The sequence below is a fragment of the Ranitomeya variabilis genome, chromosome 7 (genome assembly GCF_051348905.1).
Source record: "Ranitomeya variabilis isolate aRanVar5 chromosome 7, aRanVar5.hap1, whole genome shotgun sequence".
Lineage (NCBI taxonomy): Eukaryota > Metazoa > Chordata > Amphibia > Anura > Dendrobatidae > Ranitomeya > Ranitomeya variabilis.
Window position 1 is genome coordinate 234775090 of NC_135238.1, and position 16547 is coordinate 234791636.

The 16547-nt window shown below is 42.3% G+C and overlaps 1 protein-coding gene across 8 annotated transcripts in view; it reads left to right on the plus strand.

Annotated features, from left to right (window-relative positions):
- The window catches only part of TNS1 (tensin 1), a 374732-nt gene extending 358840 nt beyond the window's left edge, over positions 1 to 15892 (plus strand). For all 8 annotated transcript variants that reach the window (XM_077273214.1, XM_077273221.1, XM_077273217.1 and 5 more), the window contains 3 exons: positions 8460 to 8528; positions 8729 to 8758; positions 9174 to 15892. In XM_077273214.1, coding sequence (XP_077129329.1) covers positions 8460 to 8528; positions 8729 to 8758; positions 9174 to 9312 — 238 coding nt within the window. In that variant the 3' untranslated portion in view covers positions 9313 to 15892. The remainder of the gene's footprint in view (positions 1 to 8459; positions 8529 to 8728; positions 8759 to 9173) is intronic.
- Positions 15893 to 16547: the final 655 nt, after the last annotated feature.

Below are 16547 nucleotides of genomic sequence, written 5' to 3' on the forward strand. Positions count from 1 at the left end.
TGCCCTATAATGCCATATATGAGAGTTAGGGCTTAATAAACAGATAAAAATATACTATAATACTGCCCCTATGTACAAGAATATAACTACTATAATACTGCTCCTATGTACAAGAATATAACTACTATAATACTGCCCCTATAAACAAGAATATAACTACTATAATACTGCCCCTATGTACAATATAACTACTATAATACTGCCTCTATGTACAAGAATATAACTACTATAATACTGCTCCTATGTACAAGAATATAACTACTATAATACTGCCCCTATGTACAAGAACATAGCTACTATAATACTGCCCCTATGTACAAGAATATAACTACTATACTACTGCTCCTATGTACAAGAATATAACTAATATAATACTGCTCCTATGTACAAGAATATAACTACTATAATATTGCCCCATGTACAAGAATATAACTACTATAATACTACTCCTATGTGTTATGACCCCAATGGCAGAGGGTCTCAAAAGTACATACCAAGTCTGCAAACACAAAAAACCAGCTCATAGGGCAGTGGTAACTGGGCTGACCATATATCTAATCCTAGCACCACAAATAGCAGCAGCCGGGGAACGTGCCTACGTTGGTTCTAGACGTCTCGCGCCAGCCGGAGAACTAACTAACCCTAGAAGGGAAAAGATAGACCTTTCTTGCCTCCAGAGAAAAGACCCCAAAAGTTGGATACAAGCCCCCAACAAATAATAACGGTGAGGTAAGGAGAAAAGACAAACGTAAGAATGAACTAGATATTTAGCAAAGAGAGGCCCACTGACTAATAGCAGAATATAGTAAGATGACTTATATGGTCAGCAAAAACCCTATCAAAATTTCCACGCTGGATATTCAAGAACCCCCGAACCGTCTAACGGCCCGGGAGGAGAATACCAGCCCCCTAGAGTTTCCAGCAAAATCAGGAATCACATTTAGTACAAGCTGGACAAAAAATAAGAGCAAAGCAAATAACCAAAAAACAAGGAAGCAGGACTTAGCTTAATTTTGCAAGATCCAAGACCAGCAGACAGGAGCAAACAGAAAGGAACTGATTACAACGATGCCAGGCACTGGACTGAGAAACCAGGAAGTTTATATAGCAACACCCCTGGACTAACGACCCAGGTGGGTGCCAAACTGAGGAAAGACAATCCCAGAGTCATATCACTAGTGACCACAAGAGGGAGCCAAAAAAGTTTAATTCACAACAGTACCCCCCCTTTAAGGAGGGGTCACCGAACCCTCACCAAGACCACCAGGGCGATCAGGATGAGCAGCGTGAAAGGTACGAACTAAATCGGCCGCATGCACATCAGAGGCAACCACCCAGGAATTATCCTCCTGACCATAGCCCTTCCACTTGACCAGATACTGAAGCCTCCGCCTGGAGAGACGAGAATCCAAGATCTTCTCCACCACGTACTCCAACTCGCCCTCAACCAACACCGGAGCAGGAGGCTCAACAGAAGGAACCACAGGTACAACGTACCGCCACAACAAAGACCTATGGAACACGTTGTGAATGGCAAACGACACCGGAAGATCCAAGCGAAAGGACACAGGATTAAGGATTTCCAATATCTTGTAAGGACCGATGAAGCGAGGCTTAAATTTAGGAGAGGAGACCTTCATAGGAACAAATCGAGAAGACAGCCACACCAAATCCCCAACACGAAGTCGGGGACCCACACCGCGGCGGCGGTTGGCAAAACGCTGAGCCTTCTCCTGTGACAACTTCAAGTTGTCCACCACATGATTCCAGATCCGCTGCAACCTATCCACCACGGAATCTACCCCAGGACAGTCAGAAGGCTCCACATGTCCCGAGGAAAAATGAGGATGGAAACCAGAGTTGCAAAAAAATGGCGAAACCAAAGTAGCGGAACTAGCCCGATTATTAAGGGCAAACTCAGCCAACGGCAAGAAGGTCACCCAATCATCCTGATCTGCAGAAACAAAACACCTCAAATAAGCCTCCAGAGTCTGATTAGTTCGCTCCGTTTGTCCATTAGTCTGAGGATAAAAGGCAGACGAAAACGACAAATCAATGCCCATCTTAGCACAAAAGGATAGCCAGAACCTGGAAACAAACTGGGATCCTCTGTCTGACACAATATTCTCAGGGATGCCGTGTAAACGAACCACATTCTGAAAGAACAAAGGAACCAGATCGGAAGAGGAAGGCAGCTTAGGCAAAGATACCAAATGGACCATTTTGGAAAAGCGATCACATACCACCCAGATGACAGACATGCCCTGAGACACCGGAAGATCTGAAATGAAATCCATGGAGATATGTGTCCAAGGTCTCTTCGGGACAGGCAAGGGCAAGAGCAACCCGCTGGCACGAGAACAGCAAGGCTTAGCTCGAGCACAAGTCCCACAGGACTGCACAAATGACCGCACATCCCGTGACAAGGAAGGCCACCAAAAGGACCTAGCCACCAGATCTCTGGTGCCAAAAATTCCCGGATGCCCTGCCAACACCGAGGAATGAACCTCGGAAATGACTCTGCTGGTCCACTTATCAGGAACAAACAGTCTGTCAGGTGGACAAGAGTCAGGTCTACCAGCCTGAAATCTCTGCAACACACGTCGCAAATCCGGAGAAATGGCTGACAGGATAACTCCCTCTTTGAGAATACCAACTGGTTCTGCGACTCCAGGAGAGTCAGGCACAAAGCTCCTTGAAAGAGCATCAGCCTTCACATTCTTTGAACCTGGTAAATACGAGACCACAAAGTCAAAACGGGAGAAAAACAATGACCAGCGGGCCTGTCTAGGATTCAGGCGTTTAGCAGACTCGAGATACATCAGATTTTTGTGATCAGTCAAGACCACCACACGATGCTTAGCACCCTCGAGCCAATGACGCCACTCCTCAAATGCCCACTTCATGGCTAACAACTCCCGATTGCCAACATCATAATTCCGCTCAGCAGGCGAAAACTTCCTAGAGAAAAAAGCACATGGTCTCATTACAGAGCAACCAGAGCCTCTCTGCGACAAAACGGCCCCTGCCCCAATCTCAGAAGCATCCACTTCAACCTGAAAGGGAAGTGAGACATCAGGCTGGCACAAAACAGGCGCCGAAGTAAACCGGCGCTTCAACTCTTGAAAGGCTTCCACGGCTGCAGGAGCCCAGTTAGCAACATCAGAACCTTTCTTGGTCATATCCGTCAAAGGTTTAACAACGCTAGAAAAATTAGCGATAAAACGACGGTAGAAGTTAGCAAAACTCAAGAACTTCTGAAGACTCTTAACTGACGTGGGTTGAGTCCAATCATGAATAGCTCGGACCTTGACTGGGTCCATCTCCACCACAGAAGGGGAAAAAATAAAACCCAAAAAGGGAACCTTCTGTACTCCAAAGAGACACTTTGAGCCCTTAACAAACAAAGCATTCTCACGCAAAACCTGAAACACCATCCTGACCTGCTCTACATGCGAGTCCCAATCATCAGAAAAAACCAGAATATCATCCAGATAAACGATCATAAATTTATCCAGATACTTCCGGAAAATATCATGCATAAAGGACTGAAACACTGAGGGAGCATTAGAGAGCCCGAAAGGCATCACCAAGTACTCAAAATGACCTTCGGGCGTATTAAATGCAGTTTTCCATTCATCTCCTTGCTTAATGCGCACAAGGTTGTACGCACCACGAAGATCTATCTTGGTGAACCACTTGGCACCTTTAATCCGGGCAAACAAGTCCGACAACAGAGGCAAAGGATACTGAAATTTAACAGTGATTTTATTCAGAAGCCGATAGTCAATACAAGGTCTCAAAGATCCGTCCTTCTTGGCCACAAAAAAGAATCCCGCACCAAGAGGGGAAGAGGATGGACGGATATGCCCCTTCTCCAGAGATTCCTTGATATACGAACGCATTGCGGCATGCTCAGGTACAGACAGATTAAATAATCTTCCCTTAGGAAATTTACTACCTGGAATCAAATCTATGGCGCAGTCACAGTCCCTATGAGGAGGCAGAGCACTGGACCTGGACTCGCTGAATACATCCTGATAATCAGACAAATACTCAGGAACTTCCGAAGGAGTAGAGGAAGCAATAGACACCGGTGGGGAATCACCATGAATTCCCTGACAGCCCCAACTTGACACAGACATTGCCTTCCAATCCAAGACTGGATTATGGGTCTGTAACCATGGCAGACCCAAAACGACCAAATCATGCATTTTATGCAGAACAAGAAAACGAATCACCTCCCGATGTTCAGGAGTCATGCACATGGTCACTTGTGTCCAAAACTGAGGTTTATTTTCCGCCAATGGCGTAGCATCAATACCTCTAAGAGGGATAGGATTTACCAACGGCTCAAGAACAAAACCACAGCGCCTGGCAAATGACAGATCCATAAGACTCAGGGCAGCACCTGAATCCACAAACGCCATAACAGGGTAGGAGGACAATGAGCAAATTAAAGTCACAGACAAAATAAATTTAGGTTGCAAATTACCAATGGCGACAGGACTAACAACCCTAGTTAGGCGTTTAGAGCATGCTGATATAACATGTGTAGAATCACCACAGTAAAAACACAACCCATTCTGACGTCTATGATTTTTCCGTTCATTTCTAGTCTGAATTCTATCACATTGCATTAAATCAGGTGTTTGTTCAGACAACACCACCAGAGGATTCGCGGCTTTGCGCTCCCGCAAACGCCGGTCAATTTGAATAGCCAGCGCCATGGAATCATTCAGACCTGTAGGAATGGAGAAACCCACCATCACATTCTTAATGGCTTCAGAAAGGCCATTTCTGAAATTTGCGGCCAGAGCACACTCATTCCACTGAGTAAGCACGGACCATTTCCGAAATTTTTGGCAATACACTTCAGCTTCATCCTGACCCTGAGAAATAGCCAGCAAGGCTTTTTCTGCCTGAATTTCAAGATTGGGTTCCTCGTAAAGCAATCCGAGCGCCAGAAAAAACGCATCAATATTCGTCAATGCCGGATCTCCTGGCGCTAGCGAGAAGGCCCAATCCTGAGGGTCGCCCCATAAGAAAGAGATAACAATTTTTACTTGCTGAGCTGAGTCTCCAGACGAACGGGGTCTCAGAGATAGAAACAATTTACAATTATTCCTGAAATTCCTAAACTTAAATCGGTCTCCAGAGAACAGTTCAGGAATAGGTATTTTAGGTTCAGACATTGGACTACTGGTAACAAAATCTTGTATGCCCTGCACACGAGCAGCAAGCTGATCCACACTTGTAATCAAAGTCTGGACATTCATGTCTGCAGCAAGCACAAGCCACTCAGAGGTAAAGGGGAGGAAAAAAGAGAGGGAAAAAAAAAAAAAACTCAGACTTTCCTTTCTTGTAATCCCACTTCTGCAATGCATTAAACATTCAACCTTGGCCTGGCATACTGTTATGACCCCAATGGCAGAGGGTCTCAAAAGTACATACCAAGTCTGCAAACACAAAAAACCAGCTCATAGGGCAGTGGTAACTGGGCTGACCATATATCTAATCCTAGCACCACAAATAGCAGCAGCCGGGGAACGTGCCTACGTTGGTTCTAGACATCTCGCGCCAGCCGGAGAACTAACTAACCCTAGAAGGGAAAAGATAGACCTTTCTTGCCTCCAGAGAAAAGACCCCAAAAGTTGGATACAAGCCCCCAACAAATAATAACGGTGAGGTAAGGAGAAAAGACAAACGTAAGAATGAACTAGATATTTAGCAAAGAGAGGCCCACTGACTAATAGCAGAATATAGTAAGATGACTTATATGGTCAGCAAAAACCCTATCAAAATTTCCACGCTGGATATTCAAGAACCCCCGAACCGTCTAACGGCCCGGGGGGAGAATACCAGCCCCCTAGAGCTTCCAGCAAAATCAGGAATCACATTTAGTACAAGCTGGACAAAAAATAAGAGCAAAGCAAATAACCAAAAAACAAGGAAGCAGGACTTAGCTTAATTTTGCAAGATCCAAGACCAGTAGACAGGAGCAAACAGAAAGGAACTGATTACAACGATGCCAGGCACTGGACTGAGAAACCAGGAAGTTTATATAGCAACACCCCTGGACTAACGACCCAGGTGGGTGCCAAACTGAGGAAAGACAATCCCAGAGTCATATCACTAGTGACCACAAGAGGGAGCCAAAAAAGTCTAATTCACAACACCTATGTACAAGAATATAACTACTATAATACTGCCCCTATGTACTTGAATATGAATACTATAATACTGCTCCCTATGTACAAGAATATAACTACTATAATACTACTCCTATGTACAAGAATATAACTACGGTACTATAATACTACTATGTACAAGAATATAACTACTATAATACTGCCCCTATGTACAAGAATATAACTACTATAATACTACTCTTATGTACAAGAATATAACTACTATAATACTGCTCCTATGTACAAGAATATAACTACTGTAATACTGCCCCTATGTACAAGAATATAACTACTATAATACTGCCCCTATGTACAAGAATATGAATACTATAGTATCGCCCCTATGTACAAGAATATAACTACTATAATACTGCTCCTATGTACAAGAGTATAACTACTATAATACTGCCCTTATGTACAAGAATATAACTACTATAATACTGCTCCTATGTACAAGAATATAACTACTATAATACTGCCCCTATGTACAAGAATATGAATACTATAGTATCGCCCCCATGTACAAGAATATTACTACTATAATACTGCTCCTATGTACAAGAATATAACAACTATAATACTGCTCCTATATACAAGAATATAACTACTATAATACTGCTCCCTATGTACAAGAATATAACTACTATAATACTGCTCCTATGTACAAGAATATAACTACTATAATATTGCCCCTATGTACAAGAATATAACTACTATAATACTGCCCCTATGTACAATATAACTACTATAATACTGCCTCTATGTACAAGAATATAACTACTATAATACTGCTCCTATGTACAAGAATATAACTACTATAATACTGCCCCTATGTACAAAAACATAACTACTATAATACTGCCCCTATGTACAAGAATATAACTACTATAATACTGCTCCTATGTACAAGAATATAACTACTATAATATTGCCCCTATGTACAAGAATATAACTACTATAATACTACTCCTATGTGCAAGAATATAACTACTATAATACTGCCCCTATGTACTTGAATATGAATACTATAATACTGCTCCCTATATACAAGAATATAACTACTATAATACTACTCCTATGTACAAGAATATAACTACTATAATACTACTCTTATGTACAAGAATATAACTACTATAATACTGCTCCTATGTACAAGAATATAACTACTATAATACTGCTCCTATGTACAAGAGTATAACTACTATAATACTGCCCCTATGTACAAGAATATAACTACTATAATACTGCTCCTATGTACAAGAATATAACTACTATAATACTGCCCCTATGTCCAAGAATATGAATACTTTAGTATCGCCCCCATGTACAAGAATATTACTACTATAATACTGCCCCTATGTACAAGAATATAACAACTATAATGCTGCTCCTATATACAAGAATATAACTACTATAATATTGCCCCTATGTACAAGAATATAACTACTATAATACTGCCCCTATGTACAAGAATATAACTACTATAATACTGCCCCTATGTACAAGAATATAACTACTATAATACTGCACCTATGTACAAGAATATAACTACTATAATACTGCTCCTATGTACAAGAATATAACTACTATAATACTGCTCCTATGTACAAGAATATAACTACTATAATACTGCCCCTATGTACAAGAATATAACTACTATAATACTGCCCCTATGTACAAGAATATGAATACTATAGTATCGCCCCTATGTACAAGAATATAACTACTATAATACTGCTCCCTATGTACAAGAATATCACTACTATAATACTGCTCCTATGTACAAGAACATAACTACTATAATACTGCCCCCCATGTACAAGAATATAACTACTATAATACTGCCCCCCATGTACAAGAATATAACTACTATAATACTGCTCCTATGTACAAGAATATAACTACTATAATACTGCCCCTATGTACAAGAATATAACTACTATAATACTGCTCCTATATACAAGAATATAACTACTATAATACTGTCTCTATGTACAAGAATATAACTACTATAATACTGCCCTCTATGTACAAGAATATAACTACTATAATACTGCCCCTATGTACAAGAATATAACTACTATAATACTGCCCTCTATGTACAAGAATATAGCTACTATAATACTGCTCCTATGTACAAGAATATAACTACTATAATACTGCCCCTATGTACAAGAATATAACTACTATAATACTGCTCCTATGTACAAGAATATAACTACTATAATAATGCCTCATTATTAGCATTTGATATTTTTCCTTTTTCAGATTGTTTTTCAGAAGACATTATCCACTAAACACGGTCACGTTCTGCGATGTGGATCCACAGGAGAGGAAGTGAGTACTAGGATTCGCCTCTTTATTATATACAATGAGTCTTAGCATTTTGGGATGACGACGTCTGCATTTTCGTCCTGTCTGATGTGTGATTTCTGATGTGATGTGCTGCCTGTAGTGATCATCCACCGCTCTTTGCTTAATATAAATTATTACTGCTCATTACTGAATTTCTGAATTGTGAAACTTTCGGTCTCCAGGTGGATGAAGACAGATGGGACTCCAGCTAAGTAAGTCTCTTCTACTCATTTTGACTTTGCGGTGTTGACTTCTCATTAGTGGGATACGTGTCCCCCAGGATTCTCTCTGCACCTGTCACCTTCACCATTATTTCCAATGTTGTCTAATAATTGCAATTAAGATCGGTCAGACCCCAGTGACCAGTAAGTTCTGCCTTCTCTTATGCATAGGAGATAACTTCCAAACTTGGTACAACCCCTTTAAGAAGAACTGTGATTTTGAGGCTGGATACAATTGTAACAAATTTCAGTTCCCTATAAAGCATCATTTATAACACTTTTCCCTTGGAGAAGAAGGGCTTTTGGGTTCTGATTTTGGGGTCCAAACATGGCAGCAACATCAGGGTTAAATGTGTATTTTCCGCTCACTTGGTCCTAATGCCAGTGCCTTCCTCCGTTCCCGCAGATTATTTGGCTTTGTGGCCCGGAAACAAGGAAGTACGACTGACAACGTCTGCCACCTGTTTGCTGAGCTGGACCCCAACCAACCGGCTTCTGCCATCGTCAACTTTGTCTCCCGCGTGATCGGCTTGCAGAAAAGATGAACCCCCCTCACTACAACCCCTGTCCATGAACCAGCCTGAAATTTGGAATATAGACTCTTAAGATGGCAAAAGTGAAAGTGCATTATGGGAAAAGGGAAGGGATTTGGGGTTCTGTTACTCCAAAGGGAGGATAAGCAACAAACCAAAAAAAAAACAAAAAGCAAAAAACAAACCTGATACAACAGTTGACGCAAATGAGGAAATGGCGGTAAAACTGCTTTCTCGTTAACGGAGGTCACCAGTCTGACTGCTGAGATCTCACAGCATCATAGCATAGAGGTGTTCATTTTCATTGACGATACCATACTGCAGATACTAAACAATATATACCGCTATATAAGTGCATATATAAACCTATCTAGCGTGCACAGAATTTATAATTGTCTAGAACTATTATAATGAGGCTATATTTTGTATAAATGCTTTGATTGTACAGAGCTACCTACATTTACTGGCTTTTTAAAGCAACATGAATGAGTGAGCATTCACGATGTCAATGGTGGAGAACTTGGGAAAAGATGCACTAAATTGTATGGGAATTTCCATTGACACGTCTGACACCTAGTGGTGGGAATGAAGGTTGCATTCATAAGAGGCAACAGAGCCCATAGGCCTGTGAAGAAGCTTCTCTTTTTTAAAGAGACAGTAAATGCTTGAGCCTGTGTACCTGCGTGTTACTATCCCCAAAATGGGCGCAAACATAGCCAAGGAGGGACTATTAAAAAGATTCCTTGCGAGATTAAGAGCTCCGCATCCTTTTACCTAAATTGTATTTATTAAATAGATTCTTCTTTATATTTGCAGGAGATACAATGTTTCCAATGCTTTACATCTGAGAATATTCAGACTGTGCCTTGTAGAAACACATTTATGTACTCAAAGATTAATGAGAAAGCATTATTCTACTGTGCAGCTGAGGTGCATTCTCAGTGATGTCATCACTCGCTAGAGAATGGATAGGCTGCAATCTCAGTGATGTCATCACTCACTAGTGAATGGATAGGCTGCATTCTCAGTGATGTCATCACTCGCTAGTGAATGGATAGGCTGCATTCTCAGTGATGTCATCACTCGCTAGTGAATGGATAGGCTGCATTCTCAGTGATGTCATCACTCACTAGTGAATGGATAGGCTGCATTCTCAGTGATGTCATCACTCGCTAGTGAATGGATAGGCTGCATTCTCAGTGATGTCATCACTCACTAGCGAATGGATAGGCTGCATTCTCAGTGATGTCATCACTCACTTGCGAATGGATAGGCTGCATTCTCAGTGATGTCATCACTCACTAGCGAATGGATAGGCTGCATTCTCAGTGATGTCATCACTCACTAGCGAATGGATAGGCTGCATTCTCAGTGATGTCATCACTCGCTAGCGAATGGATAGGCTGCGTTCTCAGTGATGTCATCACTCACTAGCGAATGGATAGGCTGCGATCTCAGTGATGTCATCACTCACTAGCGAATGGATAGGCTGCGTTCTCAGTGATGTCATCACTTGCTAGTGAATGGATAGGCTGCGTTCTCAGTGATGTCATCACTCGCTAGTGAATGGATAGGCTGCGTTCTCAGTGATGTCATCACTCGCTAGTGAATGGATAGGCTGCGTTCTCAGTGATGTCATCTTCTCCTAGTGAATGGATTATCTGTATTTCCATCCATATGGCTTTTAATTAGACAAATATGTTTCTTCCCTCATTAACAGAAAAATCTGATTGATCATCCACCTGAAACACCCCTGGTTCTGTTGGCCGGGCGCTGTATTTCTGTATTCCTCTATTTTTGGATGCATCGATAAATCTGTGCAGCCGCTGATACATTGTATCATTGTAGATCCAGTGCTGGAGCCTTAATGTGTATCTCGTTATTACTGTGCAATATTCTGCAGGACATCTCTCCGCTCAGCAGTGTAGGAGCACACAGGCCTCTGCTTATAGCAACTCCGACTACTACCTGCCTAGGTCATAACCCACCACTAGTGGGCGCCTCTGCCCACTATACTACTGAACTATCTGCCCCCGGAGCTCCTGTCCATCTCTCATAGGTCGGGGGTTATTTTCACCATAAATCATGAAACTATTCCATAATACAAGGAAGCAAAACCACAGCTGTGTTAAAAGGCTATGAGTGAAGGCAATTCATTTAAAGGGATAGTTCACAGACATGTTATTTAAAGAACTTGCTTCACCCAGACTTGAGCTCAGTGTTGCTTGTGGTTTTGCCCTATGCTGAATGTATCAGGCATAGTTGTCATAGGCACATACAGAAACTGGTAATAGATGAATATGCTCTTTAAGGAGAGGTTGTCCATTCTGGGGACCCTCAAAGCTGAGATAATGGGGAGGTCTCCACTCTTATGACCTCCATGTATTCTAATAGGACAGTTGGAAAGGATGTTTTCTCTTTACATCCCAGTGTTTGGCGGTATTTTACAATTGCGCTTTCATCCATTTAGATTTCCTTTCTGCAGGCTCAGATCTACTAAAGTGCAATCCAATTTTCCTTTAGAAAATTCTTTTTTACTTTGCACCTTTAAATGACGCCTCTGTTCCGTCTGCGCCCAATGCAGTGAGTGCGGCATCATGGTGACAGCGGAAGTTGCTGTTGTCTGATCCTCTGCATTCTCATAGAAGTGAATGGGCGATAGAACTCTGACTACCCCTGACCTACCCCATGCTCGGATAATCCGGAGAATCTGCGCTGCTTTTATGTAAAGTTGTATTTTTATAGATAGATATTATATATTAGGAGTCTGTAGCGCGTCGCCCACCGTCTGATATTAGTGCAATATACGGTGGATACAGAGGGACCTTGCGGGAGATTTGATATCACTTTTCATTTGCACTTTAGTAGATCTATCCTCATCGCTATAATACGCAGATCCTGTAAGGATTCTTTACGTTTCAGTATTATTCTGCCATTTTTAGACATATTACTGCAATATATAATACTCATACTACAAGTCCCAGCATGTCCCCATCTGACAGTTTATAGATCGGTCCCTGAATGCCCCCAAAATTAAGATACATAGGGCCCGTATCCATACAGATCTGTTACTGCCACGTGCCCATCGGGTCAGCGGACCACCCTGGGCAGACGTCTTATAAATCGTCAGTATTTTCCGCTTTGTGTGCAGAAAGTCTTTGTACGTGAGAGGGATTGGGGGAAGGCTGTATTGGGGGAGGCGTGCGAGTGCGTATTTTAGTTTTTGGGCGCGTATGCAAGAACACGACGTTCTTAATGGTGTGATCTAAAGATGGCACCTATGTTAACCCTTTTACCACCCCTGCTTGTTAGGACTAATCCCATTCAGTGCCTTACAGGTGTAGTAGCCAGGTTGTGAAATGCATAAGTCGCAGCGGGCTCATGGGTTACACAAAGTGCCTGGCAAACACCCTATGTGCCCCCCCTCTGGCTGCACGGGTCAGCGCAGACGGGTGTCGAGTGTGAAGGAATTCATGCAGTGTTAGAAGGTCGCTGGTTCATGTGATACTAATGAGAAGCGTTTCGTAGCGAGCTTGGCTTTGTGATCCTGTATACCAGATACAGAAGCATTATATTATTACAGGGCAAAGTAATCAGCTGTAAGAAAAGAACAATATTGCCTTCTGATACTTTTTTTTTACATATTTTTGTCCACCAGGGGGCACTATGCATAATATTTATGGAGTCTTCAAAAGAGGTAAAGTGTAAGTGCGCTTTCAGAAAGCTTTTTACTTGTCATAGGGACATATCTGAATATTTAATCGGTGGAGGTCCGAGTACAGAGACCCCTCACTGATCGCCAAAAAGTAGGAGACACAATGGTTTAGCCAAGCACAGCTCGAAACCAAGACTGAATGAGAATTTTCTATTGAGCCGATCTTCAGACTTGGAAGACAGCAGTCATTGGTTCCGCTCTTTTGTTTCAGCCATTGGTAGAAGTCTCCACACCTGGACTCCAAACAATCCAAACTTTTGGAAAGTTTTAAAAGTTTTCTGAAAGTGCAGTTGCGCTTTTATTGTTGGGTTTTGTCACAATGTATCGGACAGTAAATTGAAGTCTTGAGAAGTTGGGCTTTATCCTTACAGCTGATGCCGGAGCCTGTATCCTTGGCGTATTGCGGTCCCTTGGGATCCATTGAAGATGAGAATTAGTGGTTATTTGCCTGTTACATATAAAGCAATGACGTTATAGTACTTAGAGGATTTGGGAACTCCGATGTCAGGACCATTGATGGAGCCTTAAGAGTCTGTATTCCCGGTGGCCTTCTTGCCACTTCTCCATCTTACTGTAGGGACTGTAGATGTCCTCATTCTTTACCAGCCCAGATGCCGGGATGGATGTGATCTGGGGCTTCGAGATTTTCTGCCTTATTGTCTATAAGTCATCGTCCCAACCACTGGTTCACCAAAGTCCTTCAATGCCCACGAATGCAAGAACCCGCGGACCTGGCTTATATTTTTGTATGTAGCAAGACATGAATGAATAGCGTATAGAATCACGTACAGTAGATATATGGCGTTTAAGTGACCGCACTTCTCTTATTCACGCATGTGATCTCACACACATGGAAAGGAGTTGTTTGTTTGTTTTTTTTACGGAGGAGGGGGCAGTTGGAGTCACACAAACACGCATGCCACCAATGAACATGGCCTCCGCTAGAAAGGGCACCTAAGGTCTCTTTTTGGTGGTGGCTCAGCCATGTAGCCTTGCAGGGTGTATTGCTTGCTCTACACTGGACACACAAAGCCTTTGATGTATAAACCAATAACCAAAGACACGTTGTTACCCAAAACTTATGTTGCCTAATCTTGCCTTAAGCGAGCACTTTTTGTGGAGAAATGGCTACCTGGTCTTCACCCTTTTTGGCCACTCATGGTATTTTCAGTATTGCAGAATATTTCACAACGCCTTAACGCTAACTGGATTAATTAACTAATGAACTGAAACTTACATTGACCGTGGAACATACAAAAATTTCACTTGAATGTTATTTGGAAATTATGACAAAGACAAATGATCTACGAACAATAACGAGTAACCTGTGGAGTGTCACTCAAACCGATATTACTCTGTCCAAAGACTCACGTTGATGATTTCTATTCAGGCCCTAACAAGAGTTTACCTTGCTTGGCTGGTGCCATCTATCGAGATTGGAGCCACTAAAAAATCTCTCGCTCAGCTGGTGTCCTGGCTCGTGGTGGACCACCAAAGTCATCTAAGCGGCTTGGGGTTCCATAAAATGAGCCTGCCTGGTTACTTTTCTAGGATCATGGCTTGTAGTCCAGAAGTAATGTCATCCGAGGGTCTCCGAGTGCCCCAAAAAGAACAGATCTTACTCGGTAAGTGTCCTGCTCATGGACCACCATCAAAGTCATCTAATTCAGTATGAGTGTCCTGAAAAGGTTCACATGCTTGGTGTCTCGGCTCATAAAACTCCATAATTTTCCTTTACTGTCAGGTCGGAAGATGATTGTAGGTGGAATTCCAATAAAATGAAGCTCTAATTCATAGGGTCAACTATGCCTCGTTTCCAAAACTGTCGACCATATCTGAAGTCTGTGTATTAATGAAAAATAACCTGATTCCAGTGGAAAAAAGGAGAGAAATCTTTCCTATATGATGGATTTAACAACCCTGCTGGACATTTTTGGCAAGAGGAAATATTGACTTCAGATATGGCCCTTTATATGCCCAGACTAGAGGGCGAGTTCCTGGAAGAACATCTCTTCTGGGTTGCCCAAAAACGAATGTTCGCTCAACATCAACTCCTTGAGATTGTTTTGAATGTTTCTTACAGTATCTGATGCAATAATCCCTCCTACATGACGAGGGTCCCCAGATATGGTGGAAACGGTCTACATTGTGTCATGTCAGGACGGAAATGAACAAACAATACCTGTACAGAATTGTGTGACTAGTCCACATCTGACACTTTCACTCCAATACATTGCAAAAATCAATAAACCGTTCTTCTTTACGGTTCTGAGAGTCTTTCCAGGCTAATAAATACTGTTCCGTCATGAACGCTTTGGTCGGTGGAGGAGCAAATATGGGTCATCATTTCCTCTACTTCTCACTCAACCCGCACTGTGCTTTGCAAAAACCTTTGTTGCCACTAGTACAAGAAACGCCTGACCATTTGGGAAAGAACCGGCTTCCACCTCGGTGGGAGCGGGATTTTGCAGGCTCACCTAACATGCTTACATTATATATTTTGCGTCACAACCTATCATCCCAGCAATCGGTAACCAAAACGATAAAAATTAAAAATTAAAAAAAAAAGTAAAAAAAATCCATAAAATAAAAAAATGAATAATAAAAAGGAAGAGAATACCCCCTCTCTGTATTTATATAGATGGAAATATACTTTATATTTTGTATCCATGTGCTGGTAATGTTATCACTTGTATAAATATATGTGCCTTGGTTTTTGTTTTTTTTTGTTTGTTTTTTTTTTGCTTCTGTTGAATAGAAAATAGACTTTATGCTTTCACTTTTCTGTTTGTACAGATGTCCGTAATTCTTTCCAAATTATTGTATGGCTTTGTCAGTGATAACATCATATAAAATATACTTTTGCTTGAAAAATCAGTTTCTTTAGTTTTTCTTCAAATTAGCATTCATGTGGTCATAGCCGGCCGTATATTTTATGGTGTCCACCCGACCACCTTATGTGCACAAGTAGAAAGGAAAACCCAAAGTATGAAGCTATCACATCCCCAAATGCAGATACCAATGTGGAGTTCAGTGTCCACTGAGTGGCAGCACCTGTGACAGGCAGCACCTGTGAGTGACAGCACCTGTGACAGGCAGCACCTGTGAGTGGCAACACCTGTGACAGGCAGCACCTGTGAGTGGCAACACCTGTGACAGGCAGCACCTGTGAGTGGCAACACCTGTGACAGGCAGCACCTGTGAGTGGCAACACCTGTGACAGGCAGCACCTGTGAGTGGCAGCACCTGTGACAGGCAGCACCTGTGACAGTCAGCACCTGTGAGCGGCAGCACCTGTGAGTGGCAACACCTGTGACAGGCAGCACCTGTGAGTGGCAACACCTGTGACAGGCAACACCTGTGAGTGGCAGCACCTGTGACAGGCAGCACCTGTGAGTGGCAACACCTGTGACAGGCAGCACCTGTGTGTGGCGGCACCTGTGAGTGGCGGCACCTGTGAGTGGCGGCACCTGTGTGTGGCGGCACCTGTGAGTGGCGGCACCTGTGAGTGGCGGCACCTGTGTGTGGCGGC